Source organism: Sminthopsis crassicaudata, chromosome 2, assembly GCF_048593235.1.
Source record: "Sminthopsis crassicaudata isolate SCR6 chromosome 2, ASM4859323v1, whole genome shotgun sequence".
Classification (NCBI taxonomy): domain Eukaryota; kingdom Metazoa; phylum Chordata; class Mammalia; order Dasyuromorphia; family Dasyuridae; genus Sminthopsis; species Sminthopsis crassicaudata.
In genome coordinates this window covers 609826745-609851862 of record NC_133618.1, presented here as the reverse complement: position 1 = coordinate 609851862, position 25118 = coordinate 609826745, and the positions used below count along the sequence as shown (strand labels likewise).

General features: G+C 36.6%; 1 protein-coding gene across 9 annotated transcripts in view; it reads right to left on the bottom strand.

Annotated features, from left to right (window-relative positions):
• The window catches only part of LCOR (ligand dependent nuclear receptor corepressor), a 124616-nt gene extending 113988 nt beyond the window's left edge, over positions 1-10628 (bottom strand). For 3 of the 9 annotated variants that reach the window (XM_074295966.1, XM_074295965.1, XM_074295968.1), the window contains exons 1-2: positions 10135-10269; positions 9029-9102 (exon numbers count right to left, since the gene is read on the bottom strand). Coding sequence is in view for 3 of the 9 variants with exons in the window: in XM_074295959.1 (XP_074152060.1) it covers positions 9029-9102; positions 10139-10339; positions 10575-10585 (286 nt within the window). In the remaining 6 variants the exon portion in view is untranslated. The other 6 variants (XM_074295959.1, XM_074295969.1, XM_074295962.1 and 3 more) reach the window with 6 other exon arrangements.
• Between the last annotated feature and the right edge of the window lie 14490 nt (positions 10629-25118).

Below are 25118 nucleotides of genomic sequence, written 5' to 3'. Positions count from 1 at the left end.
TCAAATCCCAATTCCTAGCTGTGACCATGTCAAATTAGTTGGTCTGAGCCTTTTTTTTTTTTTAGTGTAAAATAGATAATTATGTCACCTCTAACACCACCTTATAGATCATGGTGAGGTTCAGATGAAATAATGTATGTAAAGCATTTTGCAAGCCCTAACATACTATTTAAATGTTAGCCATACAAAAGACAAGCATAGAGGCATGAAAGAAAACCTGCCTTACATTCAAGTCCCATCTCTGACACATTTCAGTTCAATCAGCAAGTCACTAAATTACAAACTGAATTGGTAGGAGAATCCCTGAACCAATGACAACACAGGTCCAAAATAAATTGATACTATTACTGTATAGCAGAGTTAATGTGTGTATACACACATAGAGAATGGATTCAACCTATAATTTTAGTAGCACAGGCAATTCTCAAATTAGGTAGATCCTTCGAAGTGAAGTTGGACACCTTGTTTTCAAGAACACTGAGATATTAAATGATGTGCCCAAAATGTATTAAAGACAAGACCTAAGGCCATTCAGTATGCCATAAGGAGTATGTTTATGTAAACAGTGTCTTTTCTCTTTTTTTGGTCTTCTTTGAGCCCCCTCCCCCCAATAAAGAAATTTCTGTGGGGAAAGTCTCTCCACAGGCAGTTAAGCAACTTCTTGGTGAATTGCCTAAGGCACTGATCACACAGATAGACTTGCACCCAGACATCTATTTACATATTACTCTGAAATTGTATGAGATGGTTACTATATAATATAGTCTCTCCTCACCAGTCAAGCTCCTTGCTTATTCCTATCTTCAGTATTCTTCTCTCCTCTTCAAATCTTTAAAATCTAAATACTCCTAAATTCCAGTAAGCTTCCCTGATTAAACCTAACAGGTTCTAAATCACATGCGATTTTGGCCTATGCCTTAGCATTCATTTAGTATTTTGAATTAGAATAAAAACGCTTCTACTTTTCTCAAAACTCAGGAATATCCAAATAATGAGAAAGTATAATGAGAAAGTATGCAGTGAGAAAAACAGTTTAGAATACTGTTTGTATACCTTAAGGTCAATAAGCTCAATTTTTCAATGCTAGCTATTTCCAAATTATACCTGAATAGTGGTGAAAACACCAGATCACAAGTCAGGAAAATGTGAGTTCAAATCTTGACACACTGAGTAAATCATTTCTCTCTGTGCCTCAGTTTCCCACTTCTGCATTGGGCTTACGAGCCTCTGAAGTAGATATGGTTTATTAATTTCATTATAGTCATTACTATTATTATTTTTTTTTCCCTTACAACTATTCAGAGAAGAAACCATGCCTTTATTGTTCTAATAAGAAATTCTCACACTCCTTCATAAACTTAGTAATGGCTTTATGGAGTGCTCACTTAGCCTTCAATCTATCCATGAAAAAGATCAGATTCCCTATATAAATGCATTTATTTGATTAAGATTTGTAAGGTCCTTGGATATTTCTTATTTTTCTGCTCCATCTTTCCCAGTACATTAAAGCTTTACTCACCTGAAAAGCATAGTAGAGAATATTTAAACCTGTGATTTCAACAGTACAAACAACTCTCTCAGAAAGAGATTAAAAAGCAGTTCTACAACTCTCATGGAGAAGAAATTAAGTGACTTACACTCAGGAGTCAAATGGTACCTTTAGCTATGGCATGTGTTAAAAGAAGAACTGCAATCTATCTACTACACAGCACTGCCTCTTCTTTGGACATCACTGGTTTAATAAATGTTTAATTATTGACTTCTCTTACCTCTGGCCATCAAAAGAGCTTTAGTTTCAACCCTAGAGTTGTCAACATTCTCTGTATTCTATACAATGGCTTTGCAGCTCTAAAAAATATACATTTTAAAGAATCATTCAAGTTTTATGAGATCTCAAAAATCATTAGAGTCCAGGAGTTCTTTATCTTTTTTTTTTAAGTATTTTTTAATACTTTTTAAAAGAAAAGTATTTTGATAATTGTATTTCAGGAATTGGTTTCCTTTGTAATATTATGCATTTTTTTGTATCCATTTAAAAACGTTAACCTGAGAAGTTCACAAGCTTACCAGACTGCAAAAGTTTCTAGTTATGCCTTCTTGGTATCATGACAGTCTATCAGAGGATAGTCCTTTAAACACTTGGAAGATAGCTATCACGCTATTAGAATCATAGAGTTAGAGCAGGAAAGGACCTAAGAGGCTATCTAGGCCAACACCCTCTTTCTACAGATGAAGAGCCGAGATCAAGAGACTGTAATACCTGATTCACAAGAACAGAGTGATAGAGCCAGAATTCAAACCTAGAACCCCCTGATTCAAAATTCTGCATGCTTTCTACCATACCACACTGTCTCTTATAGGAGAGTCTCCAGGTCCCTCACATGAGTCAAGAATTCATTAAAAGAAATTTTAGTTTGCTCTCCAAAGGTAATTTTGCAGAAACATTTCAGATACTCCTAGAGAAAATCCCAGTGGGATTGCTTTTAATTAAACAAGCTTTCACTGAGGCTTCACTATGTGCAGAACTATTCCACATATTATGGTTCATACCATCAAAAAACTTACATTTTAACTGGAAAGACATATCATTGTAAAACATTTAATGACTTAACAGGGGATACAGTAACTATAATTATAAAATAAAACAGGGGTATATAACAATATGTAAAATATGTTGTTTATATATATAATATATTGTTTGCAATAATACAGTTTATACTTTGTGTTTTCCCAAACATTCTTGGTCTACTAAGTTTCCTATATTGCTCATCTATTTCTAAAACACACTTATTTGTAAATTATAGTCATTTGTGAATTTAATGATCATACATGTTTCAGAAATGCAAAAAGAGAAGGATATAGGACAGGTGGGTTGTGCTGAGAGAATGAAAGATATAAACTATATTAAGATAAACAAGGGAATTTTTTTACATTATTTTCAATACATTGCTATAATACAGGAATTGAAAATTGTAGTTACTGTCTCATATTAATTACATATTTTACCATGTTTTGTCTTCTTAACTACAATTTTAATTCCTCGATGTTGGATGATACTACTGTGCACATTTAAGTTTTCAATGAAGATTTGTTCAACTAAAAATGACACCAGTTTAAACTGGGATTTTCTCAAAAATGAAGTGTATGTTTGTGTGTGTATATGCATACATATAACACACACATGTACATATATATACATATATATGTATATAGCATGACAGTATTTGACCACAAACTCTATAAATCAGAGTATACAAAATCAAGCAAAAACAGCCTCTACCCTCAAAGAGTACACACTTTAACAACATGAAAGTAATTAGATGCATACAAGATATATATACATATTATAAGAAAATATTCTAGAAGGAGGAGGCATTAGCATCTGGGAGTCTGAGAAAAGCCTCCTGTGAGGTGGAGGTGACAGGGCAGGGCATTCTAGGAATAAGAGTCAATCATTACAAAGGCAAGAGACAGAAGAAAGGCCAGTTTAGTTGAATTTAGAGTTCATGGAGGGCAATAACATATGAGAAAACTTAAAGTTAGGAAAGGGACAGTTTAAAAAGAGCTTTAAATTCTAAACAGAGTCTTTATATTTGATCTTAGAGGTAATAGAGAGACAATGAAGTTAATTGAGTAGGAACACAACACAGTCAAACATACAAAATCACGTTGGCAGTTTCAGGGGAAATTGGGAAAACCTCTTATGAACTGATGAATGAATTGAGCAGAACTAGAACAATATCGACAATGACAATGGTATCATATAGGGAAAAAAACTTTGAAAGACATTAGAACTCTGGTCAATGTAATGACAACCCATGTCAAGAGAATTTAAGATGAAACATTTTTATCACCTCTTGTTAGAGAAGTGACAAATTTAAAATGAGCTCAAAGAAATAAATGGGAATTTATTTTGCTGAACTATGTGTGCTTAAATTTTTTTTTTATTTTTCAGTGTTACTGTTGTGGGGGGGCAGGGGATAATGAGAGAAAATGATAAATGTATGTAAAACAAAGTAATTTTTAAATCATCTTAGAAACTAAGAAAAAGAATGGACTGAGAAGAGACATAAGGCAGAGAGATCAATTAGAAGACTTGCACTAGTTTATAAGAGTTGATGAGGACACAGTCCTAGGTAACTTGTAGGATGTTGGTACCCTTAATAGCAATAGGGAAGTTCAGAAGGAAAGAAGATTTAGAAACAAAAATGAGCTCTGGGACATGCAGAGTTTGAGAAGCCTGTAAGACATCCAGATAAAGATGTCCAAGAGGAAATCAGAGATGTGACTATAGCTCAGCAGAAAGAATAGACGTGCTACCCACACACACACTCTTCATATTATACATTGATACAAGAATATCCACATATACATACATACATACATATATATATACATACACTAGTCAATTTTTCAGTAATTTTAAAAATAAAAATTTCTAATCATTAACTCAAGAAATAATAATTTATTTTATTTCCTTTAATTTACCATAATGGATTCAGAAAAACTAATATCAAAGGTGTTTAGTTATAAAAGGAAGAAAATGTTAAAGTCTAGAGGGGGAAATATTAAGGATATTCTAAACAACTAATGTCCTCTAGTCCAATTTGGATAATGTGGCAAAGAAAATGCCTTTGATTGTCATATATCTTGCTTGTGATTACCAAAGAGGAAGGGAAAAATATTTACTCATAATACACACAGACACACATACCTATATATATCCACACATACACCCCTTGTGACTATAAATAAAACTTTAAAATAAAAATAACCTATACCAACATATTTATAGAATTGTCCTTCAAAGTCCTTACTTCAGAATGACGTACAATTATTACAAAAAATGCTCTTGCTACTCAAAACATTTTTGGAACTGCTGTCAGAGGCAGTTTATAAGGTATTCAGGAAAAGTCAATCTTATGTTATAGCTGCACTTCAGGTAATTACAACTGTTATAAAACCACTTGGTACCAAACAACTTTTGGCTGTTTCAACCTCTCCTCCTCCCATTCCATACCAGGGTGGAACTTTGCCACTATTGAAAATACTGAAAAGAGCATACTCTACTCAAAAATGTATTAGTCTCCCTGTTTAAAATCTTTCCTCTTTCTAATCTGTTTCACAAAGCTGCCAAATTGATATTCCTAAGTACAAGTCTAACTACAATCTTCTTTTATTCAAGAAGTACCAATGGCTCTCTACTGGCTATAGGATAAATATCAACTCCTATTTATATTTAAAGCCTTTCACAATCTGATTCCAACCTATATTCCCAGCTGCTAACAACAATAATAGCTAGTATTTACCTTATGGCTTTTATAGGGTTTTAAGGTTTGCAAAACTCTTTAAAGCTATTATTTCATACTGTCCTCACAACAACCAGGAGGTAGGTACCATTATTATCTCCAATTTACAAATAAGAAAATTGAAGCAGATAGCAGTGACTTATCCAGGGTCACACAGCTAAAAAAAAAATGGTTGAAGTTGAATTTGATCTCAGGTCTTTTTGACTCCAGGTTCTGTGTCTATCCAGAATACTATTTTGCTGCAAACAATTTCCTTTCAGGAATTTCATGATCCTATTAAACTAGCCTACTTGCTTTTTCTCATATGACCTCTCATCTTTACTTTTGCACAAAAAGTTCCCTCTCCCCCTTGTAATAGAATCCTTCCTCACTTCAAGTTCTTACAATCCCTACTATCTCAGATCAAATATCATTCCTACAAAAGACCTATCCTGATACCATTTGCTTTCCTTTTCCAATGAAATAATTTGGTCCACATTTTATTTTCATAGCTATTTAGAGAGTTTACCCTCCACCTACAAATGGGATTGTTTTATTTTTGTCTTTTTATTCCTCATGCTTAGCTTAATAAATGTTATCTAAATAAGTCAATCTAAAGGCAATTCCCAAGTACTCCCCCATCCCCTGGCCAAAAAAAAAAAAAAAAAAAAAATTACCTTTGAGCAATAGCATCATCATTGGAACAAGTCCACAGGCTCTTAAGATAACTCCTTGGAATGGAGCAAAGAACTTCTAAGAACTGGCCTAACAATCAATCTCATCATCTTGTAATTATCATACCCTATATTTTTAAAGCTTCTTTAAAACTAGAGATGAAAATAAGCCCCACAACTCCTGAGCCATCAACCAAATCAAAGCATCATTTCCATAACCATAATGGTCAAAGGTTTTGATAAACTTATTTCAAACTCATACCCTTCTATGTTTTATATACTCCCTATACCTAATCCTAGGTTTCAATGAAATTGGATTACTTATTCTCCAATCAGGACTTTCATTATATTCTCTCCACATCTGACTCATGCTATTTTCTCTATTTGGAATGTTCCTATTAGCCTCTCAAGCCTACATCCTATAAGCTCTTGATTTCTACTACTATTTGGTACTTACTAATTGTGCCTTGTTTTATACTTTTTTTCTCCCTTGCTTCATGCACTGAATAAATAACATTCTTTTAAAAAGTAATTAATAAATCCTTTTCCATTAACATTGCATTCCTAAAAATAGCACAAATGCCAATATGGTTGAGTGTTTATTCAGGTTTATAATAGAAAAAAGCAAACAGTCATTTACTAAGTTAAGAAATCAGAAGACCACCACTCTGTGCAATCTCATCATCTTGATCTAAAGATTTATTTGCTCAAATGCCCCCTACTATTCCTTTACCACACAATCTTATCTGCTGGAGTTAAAATAATGTAAAATAGTTGTTTAGGCCAGAATAGTCATCTAACACTGGTTCTTCCACTTGGCTTTTGCAGTCTGACCAGATCAAGACAGGGAGGGGTTAGACATAATTTCCTCTGCACTATAGAGAATTCTTTAAAAAGCATTCACATCTGAAGTAGCAGAGATGCAAATTAGGATTTCTTTGCAGTTTGAATAGGTCATCCCAACATCCTTACAGAACATCAAAGCCTCCCTTTCCTACCAGCCTACAAAGGTGGTAAAGCTAAGTCAATATAGTCAATGTATCCACCTCTGTTTCAGCAAGAAAAAAAAAGGCATTTAAAGTGAATTGTCATTCATTCCAAAATGTTAATACTGAATGTAAATGAACTATAACTTGAGACAGAACCATAAAATTAGTTAAGTTTTTTTTAATATACATAATCATGTAATATATATATATATATATATATATATATATATATATATATATTATTCCTCACTTGAAGTGAGGAAGGATTCCATTACAAGGGGGAGAGGGAACATTTTGTGCAAAAGTAGAGATGAGAAGTCATATGAGAAAAAGCAAGTAGGCTCGTTTAATAGGATCATGAAATTCCTAAAAGGAAATTGTTTGCAGCAAAAAAAAAAAAAAAAAAAAAAATATATATATATATATATAAATACATAATCAACCAATTAAAGAAGATTATAAAATCAAACAAATAGTTGTATCTCCAACAGTCTCAAAATAATTAATTTTAAAAGAAAATTAAAATTAACTTAGTCATCTATATTGGATTTCAAAAAATCTAAATATGTTTAAGAGATTGGGAGTCTTATTTAACTGACTGATGAGAGTCAAGACTATAATCTACATGGAGATTAAAATATTGCCACTGCACTTTGGACTTTAAATATCTTTTGAACTTTAACTCCTCAAAATTCAGAATTTTGCATTAAAGATTAAACATATACAGTAAAATGTGCAAAGATAACCACTGTTGAACAACAAACATTAGACTTACAATAAGAAATGACCCACAAAAAACTGTTAGCTTGAGATGACTTAAAAGTCACTGAAACTACCTAAAGTCATTTTTAAAAATTTCCAGTTTCACAACTCAAAGATGACTGTCAATGTCAAAATCAGTTAAAAAATTGTCTTGACTCTACTGCAACAAAAGCAGTCACTGAGGAAATCAAGCAAACATGACACATTAAAGATTAAATATTTTTCATCATGAAAACTCCAGTTTAAAAAATTCTCTTGTAAAATCAGATGTCATATATAAATGCCACAAATAAGGATCATTTTCACAGAAAGAATGTACATTGGGAAAGTAGTTCTATTTTTATGAATACAACAAGCTCCAGAATCAAAGCACATTGAATGCAAAATGATAACCAAAAGGGCCAGCAGAGGTGGTTATGAATGCAGTGGAAGCTGAAATTCACTCCCTCTTAACTGACAAAATGAATTTTTGCATACAGAATTCAAAATGTTTACACAGCATGTTTAATAGTCTATTTTTTTATATACTTTACTCAACTCAATATTTTCCCACCCGTCAAAAATTCTTAATTATTTCACACCTTGAAAGACTAATGCAACATCAATTATCATTGTTTCTTATGTTAGACTGAGTCAAGGTCTGTTTCAAAATTTGTATTATCCATTTTCATCCAACACTACTGGAGAAAGGGATAAGCTGAAAAGTATTATCTTTTAGGTAAAGATTACCTGATTTTTCACTTCCTTTAAAGTTTCAGTTTTGCTTTTAATCTATTATAGAAAAAAAATCTCTTGTGGGATATAGTAGAGGGCAGATACTCCTGTCAAGCCAGAAGCTCAAGTACAAAGACAGTGAGCTAACCAAGTGCTGTAATTCTTCCAAACTGAACCTCTCTCCCCTACCCCCTCCACCCTTCCCCCCAACAGATATGTCTATTAAATCAGTGTCTGTTCTCCCCCTCACACAACAAAGAGAACTTCTCACCGCATGAAATTGCCGCTGAATGGACACCAGAAAGCTGGATTTGCATAATTCCTTCCAAGGAAACCCTGACGGGAAGGAGGGGTGAGGGGTCCAAGCCAACCACTAGAATTTCTCAGATTAGCAAACAGTTAGGGAAGACCGGGTCCCTAACTAATATGCCCCGAGGGCCTCCCCCGAGAGTGGGCAGCGGGACCGGGAAATTTCCCCACACCTCAGCAGCAGCAGAGAAAGGGTGAGGAATAACAATGCTGGAAGCAGGAGCGTCAGAAAAGGGATGCAGAGGGGAAGGGGGGCGGCGGGCGGAGCGGAGACACCACACGGGCCACTTACTTTTCGGAGGGGGGTTAAATATATGAGTTAAGCCCTTATGGTCCCGCCGGCCGCCGCACAGAGGGAAACGGGACCTTGGGAGAGAAAAACAGACAAAACACACAGTGTGAGAGGAGCAGCTCGGACGCCCGGCCCTTCCCGAGGGCACCCCGTTCACTCCCTCCTCCCCTCAGGGAGAAGACCACCCGGGGACCGGCCCACGCGAAGCCGCGGCATGGGGCGGACAGAGGATGCTGCGCTTCTCGGGGCAACGGCGACTAGGAAACAAACCCCCGGAGGAGACAAGAGGCCCCCGCCATAGCCTTCCCGGCTGACCTCCATGCAATGCACCCTCCCTCCACGGCACACGCACACGCCACCACCACTAACACACCCACCCCGAGCCCCCGCCAGCCGAGCAAGGGAAGCCGCTGTCCCCCGCGGCCATTACACCCGCTCAGCTCCCTCCGCTGTCGGGCTCGGGGCCTCTGACAGCTCCAGCTCCCCCATCAGCTCCCTCGCCCACTCCCGGGCTCCCGGGGCCGAAGCGCGTGCACGGGGGCGAGAGGGGGGAGAGGGCGCGCGCGCGGCCACGCGTCCGGGAGGCGAGGGGGGAGGGGATGGGAGAAAGGGGATGGGGGGGTGAGAAAGAGAGAGACAGAGAGAAGGGCGGCTGGGGAAGGTTGGGGGCGGTGATTGGTCCAACGCCCCCTCCCACCTCCACCCCGCCCAACTAGCTCAGCGTAAGCCGGCAGCGGCGACCCCGGAAAAGTGTGTACGTCTCGGACTGAGTCTCCACAATACACCGCGGCCCAGGCGCCGGGTCACGGCTGGGGGAGGGGCGAGCGCCCTGCCCAAGAGGGCAGAGCCGAGGGGGGAAGGGGGGGCAAGAGGGAGGGGCGAGCGAGCGCGCGCCTAGCTTGGAGGGAGAAGCGGACGCTGTAGTCGCGCGCCGCTCGCCCACCAGGGGGTGGGGGAAGAGAGGAGAGACGGAGGGGGAGGAAGGGGGAGGGGGAACGAGAGCGAGAGGGCCGGAGGAGGAACTGGCTGGTTCCTTCCCCGGCCAGGGGCGGCAGGCGGCGGGGCAGCTCGGGACCGGAGGCGGCGGCGGGAGGAGAGGGTCTCACCTACACAGTGAATGAGCTTGTGGCGCCACGAATCCAGTTCTTGCCGAAAGCCGCGTCTCTCAACGGAGCATTGCTGCCGCCTACACACCCTCGCCATCTTCTGCCGCCAGCCCGGCCCAGCCTCCGCCTCCGCCGCGGCCCCGCGCACGCACGGTCACGCCACGCCCGGGGCCGCGCACGCACGCCGACCCACCTTGCGTCAGGCCTCCCGGGGTGGGGAGGGGGAAGAGGAAGGAGAGTCCTGAGGGTGCTTGGTTCCCCAGTGACTCCCTCCTACCCCCTCCCCCGCCCTGGGACGCCCGGGTCACCGAGTTGGGAGCCCATCCCAGGGACTTCGCCAGGGCTACTCGGGCGATATGTGCTCTCCCTCCTCCCTCCCGGCCCCCAGTCCGTTCCAAGCTTGGTCTTGGGGAGTCTGGCTGAAAGCCGCCCCCTGTTACCTGGTCCTCATGCCCACGATCCTCGGTCACAGCGCCGGCTCACTCTCTGCCCAATTGTCTTTGTTTTTACACCATTTGCCACTCCCAGCTTTCGTGGCCCGATACCAACTGTTGCATCAAGTTTGAGTACTTCTAATAACCCGATTGGGGAACAAATAATACTAGTTGGCGATGGGGGACCCATGCCGTTCCAACTTAAAAAAAATTTTTAATGCTATTTACTTCCAAAGAGAACCGATGAACTTTGAGTGCAATTTTTTTCTCTTTATTTTTCTTGCTTAAGTTTTTTTTTTTTAAACAATATGACTAATATGGAAATATGTTCTGAAAGATTTCATATGTATACTTGCTATCATGTGACTTGCCTTCTGGGTGTGTGGGGAAAGGGTAGAGAAAGAGAAAATTTGGAACTAAAAAAAAAAAAAAAAGAATGCCCAAAATAAATAGCATTCCAAAGGGCAAAAAAATTAAGCTATTTATAGAATTTGAGTATTATGAGGAATGGGATCTAAAGTCATTTCAACTTAAAAAGAAAGCTTACGCTATTTGTAGAGTTTATTGGTGTATTATTAACAAAAGAGTTTAACATATTTAACATGTATGGGAATGCCTGCCATCTAGGGGAGGGGGTGGAGGGAAGGAGGGGGAAATTCGGAACAGAAGGGAGTACAAGGGATAATGTTATAAAAAATTATCCATGCACATGTACTGTCAAAAAATGTTATAATTATAAAATTAATAAAAAATAAAGTTTAAAAATTAGTTATTAGCTTCTGACACTGAAAATCCTTCACAACCTAAAAAAAAGTAGGTGTCAACCTACTTTTCCAGACAGATATATATTCCAGACTCCCTGTTCAATGTTAGTACCTCTCAGGCACCAGTTCCAAACCCATAAAATTACTTTTATATTTATTTTGAATATAGTAATATTTATATATTATGTTGTGTTTATTCATATATGTGCACATATTAATCTCTTCTCCAACATAATGTACACTTCTTGAAGACTAGGGCAATTTCATTTTTGTCCTGGAAGCCCTGGTTTTTAGCACAATATCTGCACATAGTTAAATACTTCTTGGTTGATTGAAACTAATCTCACAAAAATTAATGAAAGTAAAAACTGGACTGTCAACAGCAGTGGCCCCTGCGTGAAATTGACAACAGTTTGTCTTCACTATAGCCCTGTATCTTTTCCAGATCATCCCTGTCCATTTCATCTTCCTTTTTTTTTTTTTTTTTATAGTAGGAAAAAAAAAACCTTCAAAGTTAATTGAGGCTAAGATAATTCAGTGGCTTACAGTGGTACTTTTTGTTGTGATAAAAGTATTTGTATTTCAAAAGAGAGCCTTCAAGAGAAGGCAATACTTTGCACTGAGGTTTGAAATGCTAGTGCCATAATTAAAAAGAAAATTCCTCAATAGTATTTTATTTTTCCAATTACGTGCAAAGATAGTTTTCAGCATTCATTTTTATAAGAATTTAAGTTTCAAACTTTTTATACCTTTTTCCTTTACCTTCCCCCTCTCGAAGACAGCAAGCAATCTGATATAACATATTTCCATATTAATTGTATTGTGAAAGAAAAATCAGAACAAAATCATGAGAAAAAGCAAACAAAAAAGGTGAAAATATTATGCTTTGAATCACAAGTCTCTATAGTTCTCTCTCTGGATGCAAATGCAGATTCTATCTCAAGTCTACTGGAATTGTCTTGGATCACCATATTGCTGAGAAGAGAGAAGTCTATTATAGTTGATCATCAATTAATCTTGCTGTTACTGTCTATAAAGTTCTGGTTCTGCTCATTTCACTCAGCATTACTTCATATAAGTCAGTCTGCTCATCATTTCTTACAGAAGAATAACATTTCATTACATTCACATACCATAACTTATTCAGCCATTCTCCAATTAATCCACTCAGTTTCCAATGTCTTGCCATTACAAAAAGAGTTGCTACATTTTTGCACATGTGGATCCTTTCCCCTTTTTTATGATCTCTTTAGAACACAGACCCAGTAGTGGCACAGTTGGATCAAAGGGTATGTATAGTTTTACAGTCCTTTGGGCACAGTTTCACATTGCTCTGCAGAATGACTAAATCATTTCACAACTCCACCAGCAATACATGGTGTCCCAATTTTCCCACATCCTCTCCAACATTTATCATTGTCTCTTCCTGTCTTCTTAGCTAGTCTGATGGGTGTGAGATAATTTCAGAATTGTCTTAATTTGCAATTTCTCTAATCAATAGTGATTTAGAGCATTTTCATATGATTAGAAATGGCTTAAATTTCTTCATCTGAAAATTATTTGTTCATGTCCTTTGACTATCAATTGGGGAATGGCTTGTATTCTCATAAATTTGAATCAATTCTCTATTTTAGAAATGAAGCCTTTAATCAGAGATACTGGCTGTAAAAAAAAAAAAAAAAATTCCCCAACTTTCTCTTTCCCTTCTGATCTTGACTGCATCGGATTTGTTTGTACAAAAACCTTTTAATTTAATGTAATAAAATTATTAATTTTGCATTTCTTTAGTTCTTTTTTGGTCATAAATTCCTCTCTTCTCCACAGATCTGAAAGGCAGACTGTCCCTTGTTCTTCTAATTTGCTTACAGTATCGCCCTTTATGTCTAAATCATATTATTGACCTTATCCTGGTATAGGGTGTGAGATGTTGGTCTGTGCCAGGTGTCTGCCATACCATTTTCCACTTTTCCCAGCAATTTTTGCCAGATAATGAGTTCTTACCCCAGAAGTTGAACTCTTTTTGTTTATCAAACAGTAGATTGCTATAATCATTGACTATTATGTATCATATCCCTAACCCATTCCACTGATCTAGTACTCTATTTCTTAGTCAGTACCAAATGGTTTTAATGACTGCTGATTTATAATATAGTTTTAGGTCTGTTTTATAGTGGAGAGAGAGCTGGCCTTGCAGCCAGGAGGACCTGGGTTGAAGACTTACCTGGTAAGGAATTTAATTGGAAGATTAATGACTTTATTTTAAAGGCAAGAGAGTCACTTGAAGGTTTTTTGTTTTTAACAAGGAAGTGATATATTCATCTTTGTATTTTAGAAGTTCAATTTGGCTGTTATGCAGAGAATGAGTTGAAGGGCAAGTGACCTTGGACAAAACACTTGACTTCTCAATGCTCTAAACAACTAAGATGATAACATGCAGAGAAAGAGCCTTCTTGCAATGGTAAAGAAAGTTTCCTCACCCAAGAGAGAGTTCTCTATACCAATTAAGTCAGAAACACAATCCTTATCTATATATGGTATTGTTGTATCAGAAAATTACACAGATGCATAAGAAGCATGTTGCTCCTGTAATTTATTACTATCAGATCAATTTCCACATCCATAAGTTATTCAAATTTTTTTTTTGATCCTGTCTCCACTCAGCCTCTATCCTAATTCAGGTCCCCATCCACCTTCATTTACACTAATTTGGTGTCCCAGTCTCAAGATTCTGCCCTTCAACTTAGTCTCTGCATAATAACCAAATGAGCTTCTAAAAATAAACAGCTGAGCCCATCACTTCCCTATTTAAATTTTTTTTAAAAAACTTCAATAGTTCCCTATTGCCTCTAAAACAAACTCCTCAAAACTCCATCTAAATCCCTTCACAAATATGACTGCTATATCCCTTTCAGTCTTGTTCCTACTTCCCCTTCTCCTTCCATTTCGTGTCCTACTAACTATTCCTCATGATGATATTCCAGTACCAGCCTCCATGACTTTGGACCAGTGGTCTCTACCACTCTTTCCTCAATACAGTTCAAAAGATATTGTAGATTCAGTTCCAGACACTGCAAAAAAGGGAGTCATATGATTTTTTTTGGCTTCCCAGTGCATATGAAAATACTACATTGTAGTCTATTGTCAGTATTATATCTAAAAAAAACACAGCACCAATATACCTCAATTTTAAAATGTTTTATTGATAAAAAATGCTAACCATTATCTGAACCTTCAGCAAGGGATAATCTTTTTGCTGTTAATATTTTGCTTGCCTCTGTGTTGGTGGTTGCTAACTGATCAGGGTGAAAGTTGGGGTGGCTGTGATAATTTTTAAAAATAAGACAACAATGAAGCTTGCCACATTGATTGACTCTTCCTTTCTCTTGAACACTTAAAGGCCATTATAGGGTTCTAAATTGGCCTAATTTCAATATTGTCATGTATCAGGGAATAGGCAGCAGGAGGAGAAGGAGAGAGAAAGGGAAATGTATGGTTGATAGAGCAGTCAGAACACACACAATTTATCCAAGTTTGCCATCTTCTATGTGTGCAGCCAGAAGGTTGCCACAAACCTCCAATTTTTAAAGCAAAGCCCAATAAAATGAGATATGCCGTAATATGCAATCACTGTCTAGCTTCCTTTAAAGGATAGTTTAGGTGCAACATCCTATATTAGACCTTTACTAATCTTTTAACTTCACCCCAGCTATTGGCATTTTCCCAGCCTTTTTGGAATTAGTAATACTGAGTATAGACTGTTTTTATTTACTTTTGTACACATTTTATCCTCTAGTAGATTGTAAGCTCTTTGAGAACAGAGATGGTTTTATTTTTCAGTTTCTCCTTAGAGCTTAGCAGAGTGCCTTACTCATTTTAAATGTTTAATACACATTAGTTAAATTGCATTGAATGGAACAGTCTATCTGTATCCCAAGCAGCTTGTAGATACCTATGATTTCCCTGTTTCACCACCAGATGTTATTAGTGAGATTTGGAGTCAGAGGAGGGGCTGGATGGGGTGTGGGGTGGAGGGGAAGAAAGGAATCGTTTTTATTTTTTTAATTTGTAATTTTTTTATTAAGGCTTTTTATTTTCAAAACACATGCATAGATAATCAACACCCACACCTGCAAACCCATGTTCCAAATTTTTTCCCTCTTTTCCCCCCACCCCTTCCTTTAGACAGCAAGCAATCCAATATGTTGAACATGTTCAATTCAAGAGGAATCATATTTAAGCAAGCAGCTTTTCTTTGCTAGGGAGCAGAATTTTTTAAAGATTCCAAGACAAAAATTATTTTCTTCACCAAACCAAGCTACTTAGCAACTGATTTTTTAAAATTCCTCTAAGTCCTAAACCCATTCCTCATCATATATAACAAAGAGAGGTACCTGAATTCTTAAAGAGTATGCTAGAAAATCACAAGTTCTAGCAGGCCTTACCAAGTAATCAAGTAGAGACCTGGCAGTGAACTGTAAGCCTGTTGGATAAGACCCCGCCTCTCTAAATTTGAAAAAGCTCATTACCAAAAAGTTGAGCACCCCTGAGCTTATTGAAAATAGAGACTGTTTTTCACCTTTATTTGTAACTCCAGCGATTAGCAGGGTGCCAAATTGTTCACTGACTAAAGAAGACAAGCTACCAATTCAGAGAAATATGATCTGTGTCTTTGGAGATAGAACACACAATGTTCAAATCACAAATCTCTGAAGTATTAGGAAATATTTCTTAATTGGGCTCCTTACATATATATATTTGCCAGGAAAAACATTTAGAACAATGTGTTTGAAAATAACTATATATGCTAAGTGAAATGAGCAGAACTAGGAGATACAAGACAACAAGAAGACTATACGATGATCAATTCTGAAGGACATGACTCTTTCCAACAGTGAGATGATTGAGGCCAGTTGCAATGATCTTGTGATGAAGAGAGCTATCTATACCCAGAAGGACTGTGGGAACTGAGTGTGGATCACAGCATAGAATTTTTGCTCTTTTTGTTGTTGTTTGCTTGAATTTTGTTTTCTTGCTCATTTTTTTTTTCTTTTTGATCTGATTTTTCTTATGCAGCAAGATAATCGTATAAATATGTGTATATATGTTGGATTTAACATATATTTTAACATGTTTAACAAGAACTTTTCTTCTTAATGTTTAATATTTCCTCTAAAGAAATTCTCTGTTCTCCCTGAGACATTCTAAAAGGGTTTATATGTCAATAGTCACTTTTAGCAGATCAAATTTTCTTTGCCTCAAATATCTGCCCCTGCTAAGCATTACTCCAAAGTAGTAATTATAATAATAAATCTTAGTTTGCTTTTCATTTGTCAGACTGGTACTTATTCTTCTAATTAGGCTGATCAGACCAAAGAAAAGGATGTGTTTTCTTTCTCTCCTCTTCTCTGTTAAATGTAAACAGAATTGTAAAACATGGCAGTTTGTGTCTTCCCCCTTGATTTCCATGTATTTTTGTTTTTGTTTTTGTTGTTGTCTTTGTTTTTTTGCTTTTTTGTTTGTTTTTTTGTTTGTTTTTTTCTGGCCAGTCGGGAATAAGCCCTATCTTTTCATTCTTCAATAAATTTTAGAGTTTGTTTCTGCCTATTTTTATTATCTCCACTCAGTTCAAGCATTGGGTTGAAAATTTAGCTTGGATCTCTTTGAAAGACATCAAATGTTGAACTAGTAGTCTACTAATTTAGGGAAACCACTTGAGGCTATTCAAAACCATAAAGGCTACTTTCATTTGGAAAATGGCTTAATCTATTCTAATAATTTTATAGGTCTGTTACAATCACAGCCTCCTCAACAGTCTCAATGCCTCCAGACTGTCACTTCTATCATGATCTATCCTCACACCTTTCCTTCACTTCTTCCAGTTAAGTAAATTCATTGACCTGTCCTTCTTTATGCATTCTGGGTTATCTATGCATAACTTAGGATGATTCCTCTACTGGGGGGAAAAGTATATATGAAGTTTTAAATGAACCATAAACTTTCCTCAAAATTATAGTCTTGGTCACTGATACATTTATTGTCATCTTGTATTGCCCCTTTGATTCCTAAGATCTCCAAATTCCTGACTATACCTCCTACATTCTGCAATCTAGCCAAACTAGCCTTTTCATTATCTGTCTCTGTGGTTTTGTTTTGTGTGTGTCTCTCCCCATCTCACTCCCCTAGCTCTCCTTACCCATAACTTTAGAAGTCCTCTCTTTGTTCAAAACAAAAGCTCACCTTCTACATGAAGGCTTTCCTCATACCCCTAACTACCACTGCCTTTTCTCTACAACTACCTTCTATTTAAATATGTGTTTATTCTCTTTTCACTTTTTTTTGCACATGTACATACATGCAATATGTAAATATGTATACTTCTTGTCTCCCTCATTAGAATGTAAGCTCCCTGGGAGTAGTTAATAATAACTAAGATTTATATGAAGTCTATTATGTGTCAGGCACTGTGCTAACACACTTTCCAATTATTATTTCATTTGATCCTCATGTCACTCCTGGGAGGGAAGTGCTATTATTTATCCCTATTTTACAGATGGTAAAATTGAAATAGAAAAGAAGTTAAATGACTTGCCCAGGAATATGTGAGGATTAATTTGAACTAAGATGTTCCTGATTCCAGGCCCTCTACTCTATCCACTATACCCTCTAGCTGCCTCATTGATTGATTAACCCACTTTGTCTCAGAAATTAGTCCTTTTTAGTCAACTAGTACATATTTATTAATCACTTGCCATGAGACAGAGACTATGTTAAGCACTAGGAATATAATTGCCCCAGCCTTCAAGGAGATTACATTCTAATGGAGAAGATAACAAAGTCCATGTAAAGTAGGTACAGAATAGATATAAGGTTATCTTAAAGAAAAAGGAACTACCAATTAAGAAGAGGGAAAGGTCTCAGACATTAAAATTTGACTTCTGGGGCAGATAGGTGGCACAGTGGATAGAGCACCAGCCATGGAGTCGGGAGAACCTGAGTTCAAATTTGATCTCAGACAATACTTCCTAGCTATGTGACCCTGGGCAAGTCACTTAATCTTGATTGCCTCAGCAAAAATTAAAATAAAATAATAACTGACTCCTGAAGATAGTATTCAAGCAAAATCATACAAAAGCATTATGATGGATGATGGAATGAGGAGATGGAAAAGCCAGGAGACCAGTGTTAGACCATTATCTATTGACTCTTTTTGACCCACTGCTTTTCCCAGAGCCCAGACTTTCTTCTTGTCTACCTGAATCTCTGACCTTTGATATAACCATACATCTAGACCTCAAAATTCCTTTCAATAAACAGACATGTGGACCTACCTCCTAAGGTAGAACCCAGACTTCTTAGTCATATCTGAAAATTCCCATCCTGTTTCATTGCTTCATATCTTTAACCCATAACTATCTGTGGGCTGATGTTACCAATCATAAACTGACAAATTAACTTAGTTCTTTTATTATTATTATTATTATTTTTAAATTTTTTTTAAAATTAACTTAGTTCTAATACATTTTTGTTAAACTCCAATCTTTCTCTGAGCTTGATGGTGATCATCTTTCTGATCCATTTGATAAATCAACATCACAGAAGCTAATATGTGTGAAAATGCTTTGTAATTGTAAAGTTCAATAGAAATAAAAGCTATAATTATTACTGTGACATACATGTTATTTGTTTATTCAGAAAGTATTTACTGAGTTTCTCAGTACTTGGTAGCGACGCCTGGGATGCTTTCTTCCACATTTCAACCCATTATAATTCTCCTTGTCCTTCAAGATTCAATTCAAGTACCTACCACCTTTTGCATGTGAACTTTCCTGATTTCATAAGTAAGAAGGACTCACATTCCCTTCTATGAACTGTCATAGGAAGAAAACAAGCATTTATTAAGCACTTACTGTGTACCAGGTATTGTACTAAGTGCTTTACAACCTCACAACCACTACCCCTAGAGGTAGATGCTATTTTATCCCCTTTTACAATTAAGAAAATTGAGTTTAAAAGATTATCATTTACTTTCCCACCCTCAAACAGCTCTGAAGTATTGGAAATCAAATTTGAACTCAGGTATTCTTAACTACAAACCCAGTAGTCTACCAAGTACCACCTAGTAGCTGCCTCCTAAAGTCATTACTTTTCCCCCCCAAATCTCTCATGAATGTACATACGTTTGGTGTTAGAGTATGAGCAGGTGGTTAGACACTAAGAGATCTACTGAATTCAAAAAGTCAATACACAACAGGCAGGATGGGAATAACTCTGGAATTGAGGGTACCCAAGAGCAGTTTGACAAGGTGATTCTTTGAGGGAACCACCAGTCAAAGGACTGGAGATCTCCACATTAAAAGAACGCAGGGCCTGGAACATGATATTCCGAAAGGCTAAGGAACTTGGTATGCAGCCAAGAATAACTTACCCAGCAAGAATGAGCATCGTTTTCCAGGGAAGAAGATGGACATTTAACGAAATAAATGAATTCCATCTATTTTTGATGAAAAAACCAGACCTACATAAGAGGTTTGATCTTCAAATACAGAACTCAAGAGACTTCTAAAAAAGGTAAAAAGAAATCTTGAGAACTATACTTCTGTCAAAAAAATATGTAAAGAACATATGTACAATTTGTCTTAGAAACTAGAGGTGGAAAGGAGATTATATCATAAAAAAGTATAAAGTGGTGGTACTACATCTCATGAAGAGGCAAAGGTAACCTATTATATCTGAGAGAAAGAAAGGAGGGAGATGAACATAGCGTGTATCAATAGACATATTCGATTTATGGTGAAACTTCTTCCACTTCATTGAAAAGTGAAAGGGAAGGAGTAAGCTAAGGGGAAGGGAATACAGTAATTTCGAGGAAAAGGGGTAAAATAAGGGGAGGATCTTTAAGGTGGGGGAGGGATCCTAAAAAGGGAGGGCTGTGAAAAGCAAGTGGTGTTTACCAGTTTAATACTGGATAGGAGGGTAAAAGGGAAGGGAAGGGGAAAAGCATAAGCAGGGGTTAATAGGATGGCAAGCAATATAGAATTAGTCCTTCTAACCATAAATGTGAATGGGGCAAACTGCCTCATAAAGAGGAAGCAGTTAGCAGACTGGATTAAAAGTCAGAATCCTACTATATGTTGTTTACAGGAAACACACCTGAAACAGGATGAGACATTCAAACTAAAAGTAAAAGGGTGGAGCAGAATCTATTATGCTTCAGGCAAAACCAAAAAAGCAGGAGTAGCCATCCTCATCTCAGATCAAGCAAAAACAAAAATTGATCTAATTAAAAGAGATAAGGAAGGGCATTATATCCTGCTAAAGGGAAGCATCAATAGTGAAGCAGTATCAATATTAAACATGTATGCACCAAGTGGTGCAGCATCTAACTTCTTAAAAGAGAAATTAAGAGAACTGCAAGAGGAAATAGATAGCAAAACTATAATAGCGGGAGATCTCAACCTGCACTCTCAGAATTAGATAAATCAAACCACAAAATAAATAAGAAAGAAGTCAAAGAGGTAAATAGAATACTAGAAAAGTTTGATATGATAGATCTTTGGCGAAAGCTAAATGGAGACAGAAAGGAATATACTTTCTTCTCAGCAGTTCATGGAACCTATACAAAAATTGATCATATACTAGGGCATAAAAACCTCAAAATCAAATGCAGTAAGGCAGAAATAGTAAATGCATCCTTTTCAGACCATAATGCAATCAAAATAACATTTAATAAAAAGCCAGGGGAAAATAGACCAAAAAATAATTGGAAACTAAATAATCTTATACTAAAGAATGATTGGGTAAAACAGCAAATCATAGACATAATTAATAACTTCACCCAAGAAAATGACAATAATGAGACATCATACCAAAATGTGTGGGATACAGCCAAAGCAGTAATTAGGGGAAGTTTTATATCTCTACAGGCCTACCTGCATAAAATAGAGAAAGAGAGGGCCAACGAATTGGGTTTACAACTAAAATTGCTAGAAAAGGAACAAATTAAAAGCCCCCAGACAAACACAAAACTTGAAATTCAAAAAATAAAAGGTGAGATTAATAAAATTGAAAGTAAAAAAACTATTGAATTAATTAATAAAACTAAGAGTTGGTTTTATGAAAAAACCAACAAAATAGACAAACCCTTAGTAAACCTGATTAAAAAAAGGAAAGAGAAAAAGCAATTGATAGTCTTGAAAATGAAAAGGGTGAACTCACCACTAATGAAGAGGAAATTAGAACAATAGTTAGGAGCTACTTTGCTCAACTTTATGCCGATAAATTCGATAACTTAAATGAAATGGAAGAATACCTTCAAAAATATAGCTTGCCCAGATTAACAGAGGAAGAAGTAAGTAGTCTAAATAGTCCCATCTCAGAAAAAGAAATAGACCAAGCTAATAACCAACTTCCTAAGAAAAAGTCCCCAGGACCAGATGGATTTACAGGTGAATTCTACCAAACATTTAAAGAACAACTAACTCCAATGCTATGTAAACTATTTGAAAAAATAGGGATTGAAGGAGTCCTACCAAATTCCTTCTATGACACAGACATGGTACTGATACCTAAACCAGGTAGATCGAAAACTGAGAAAGAAAACTATAGACCAATTTCCTTAATGAATATTGATGCTAAAATCTTAAATAAGATATTAGCAAATAGACTTCAGAAAATCATCCCCAGGATAATACACTATGACCAAGTGGGATTTATACCAGGAATGCAGGGCTGGTTTAATATTAGGAAAACTATTAGTATAATTGACCATAGTAATAATCAAATTAATAAAAACCATATGATCATCTCAATAGATGCAGAAAAGGCATTTGATAAAATCCAACATCCATTCCTACTAAAAACGCTTGAGAGTATAGGAATAAATGGACTATTCCTTAAAATAATAAGGAGCATATATTTAAAACCTTCAGTAAACATCATATGTAATGGTGATAAACTAGAACCTTTCCCTGTAAGATCAGGAGTGAAACAAGGTTGCCCACTATCACCATTACTATTCAATATAGTACTAGAAACTCTAGCCTTGGCAATAAGAGCCGAGAAAGAGATCCAAGGAATTAGAGTAGGAAATGAAGAAATCAAATTGTCACTTTTCGCAGATGACATGATGGTATACTTAGAGAACCCCAAAGACTCTGCTAAAAAGCTATTAGAAATAATTCAGAATTTTAGCAAAGTCGCAGGATACAAAATAAATCCACATAAATCCTCAGGATTTTTATACATTACCAACACAATCCAACAGCAAGAGATACAAAGAGAAATTCCATTCAAAATAACAGTCGATAGTATCAAATATTTGGGAATATATCTACCAAAGAATAGTCAGGAATTATATGAGCAAAATTACAAAACACTTGCCACAAAAATAAAGTCAGATTTAAATAATTGGAAAGACATTCAGTGTTCTTGAATAGGCCGAGCGAATATAATAAAGATGACAATACTCCCCAAACTAATCTATTTATTTAGTGCTATACCAATCAGACTCCCAAGAAACTATTTTAATGACCTAGAAAAAATAACAACAAAATTCATATGGAAGAATAAAAGGTCGAGAATTGCAAGGGAACTAATGAAAAAAAAGTCAGAGGAAGGTGGTCTAAGTGTACCTGATTTAAAGCTATATTATAAAGCAACAGTCACCAAAACCATTTGCTATTGGCTAAGAAATAGACTAGTTGATCAGTGGCATAGGTTAGGTTTACAGGGCAAGATAGTGAATAAAAATAGCAATCTAGTGTTTGACAAACCCAAAGATCCCAAATTTTGGGATAAGAATTCATTATTTGACAAAAACTGCTGGGAAAACTGGAAATTAGTATGGCAGAAACTAGGCATGGACCCACATTTAACACCACATACTAAGATTAGATCAAAATGGGTCCAAGATTTAGGCATAAAGAACGAAATCATAAATAAATTGGAGGAACATGGGATGGTTTACCTCTCAGACTTGTGGAGGAGGAAGGAGTTTGTGTCCAAGGGAGAACTAGAGACCATTACTGATCACAAAATAGAACATTTTGATTACACCAAATTAAAAAGTTTCTGCACAAACAAAACTAATGCAAACAAGATTAGAAGGGAAGTAACAAATTGGGAAAAAATTTTTACAGTTAAAGGTTCTGATAAAGGCCTCATCTCCAAAATATACAGAGAATTGACTTTAATTTATAAGAAATCAAGCCATTCTCCAATTGATAAATGGTCAAAGGATATGAACAGACAATTTTCAGATGATGAAATTAAAACTATTTCCACTCATATAAAAGAGTGTTCCAAATCACTATTGATCAGAGAAATGCAAATTAAGACAACTCTGAGGTATCATTACACACCTGTCAGATTGGCTAAGATGACAGGAACAAATAACGATGAATGTTGGAGGGGCTGTGGGAAAACTGGGACACTGATGCATTGTTGGTGGAGTTGTGAAAGAATCCAACCATTCTGGAGAGCAATCTGGAATTATGCCCAAAAAGTTATCAAAATGTGCATACCCTTTGACCCAGCCATACTACTACTGGGCTTATACCCCAAGGAACTACTAGAGAAGGGAAAGGGTCCTGTATGTGCCAAAATGTTTGTGGCAGCCCTTTTCATAGTGGCTAGAAGCTGGAAGATGAATGGATGTCCATCAATTGGAGAATGGTTGGGTAAACTATGGTATATGAATGTTATGGAATATTATTGTTCTATAAGAAATGACCAACAGGAGAAATACAGAGAGGCTTGGAGAGACTTACATCAACTGATGCTGAGTGAAACGAGCAGAACCAGAAGATCATTATACACTTCAACAATGATACTGTACGAAGATGTATGCTGATGGAAGTGGATTTCTTCAACATAGAGAAGAGCTAATCCAATTCCAATTGATTAATGATGGACAGAAACAGCTACATCCAGAAAAGGAACACTGGGAAATGAATGTAAACTGTTATTTTTACCTTCTGAATCCAATTCTTCCTGTGCAACAAAAAATTCGGTTCTACACACATATATTGTATCTAAATTATACTGTAATATATTTAACATATGTAAGACTGCTTGCCATCTGGGGGAGGGGGTTGGGGGAGGAAGGGAAAAAATCTGAATAGAAGTAAGTGCAAGGGATAATGTTGTAAAAAATTACCCATGCATATGTACTGTCAAAAAATGTTATAATTATAAAATAAAATAAAAAATTTAAAAAAAAAGGACTGGAGATCTCACTTTAAACAAATATGAAAAGAAAAAATAATTATGCAGTGAGCTGTTTAGAGTGTGCAATATTTGTAATTCTGCCATAGTCAGGCAATTGCTAGCTATGCTCAAAGTTCAGGATGGTCCCCACTTTCCAGGTTACCAAGAAAAAATGTGTTCCTTTTTTTTTTTAAAGGAAGGATTTCCATGTAAAAACAAAAAAGAAAAATGATCTGAAGAGGTAGAGGGATCTATATCAGGCATCCTTTATTGAGAGAGTTACCCAAAGATGGAAAGGAAAAACAAAGACCACACTCAACACCTGGACCTAAGTAACAAATATGAGACTTCTAGAAAGAGAAGAAGCTAGACTTTTTGAAGAAGAAACAGTTACTTTTCCTTCACAGAGTGATGATGTCAATCCATAGGTGCTGCCAAATGAGAGATGGATCATACAGTGAGAGTTAGAGGGAAAAGAGATCAGTTAATGGTTGGTCAAAGATCCTTTGCAGAGGTGGAAGAGCTGGAAGAGCTATTTATCAGTCTTTCAACCAGAAGGCATTGAAAATTGAGTGGATGC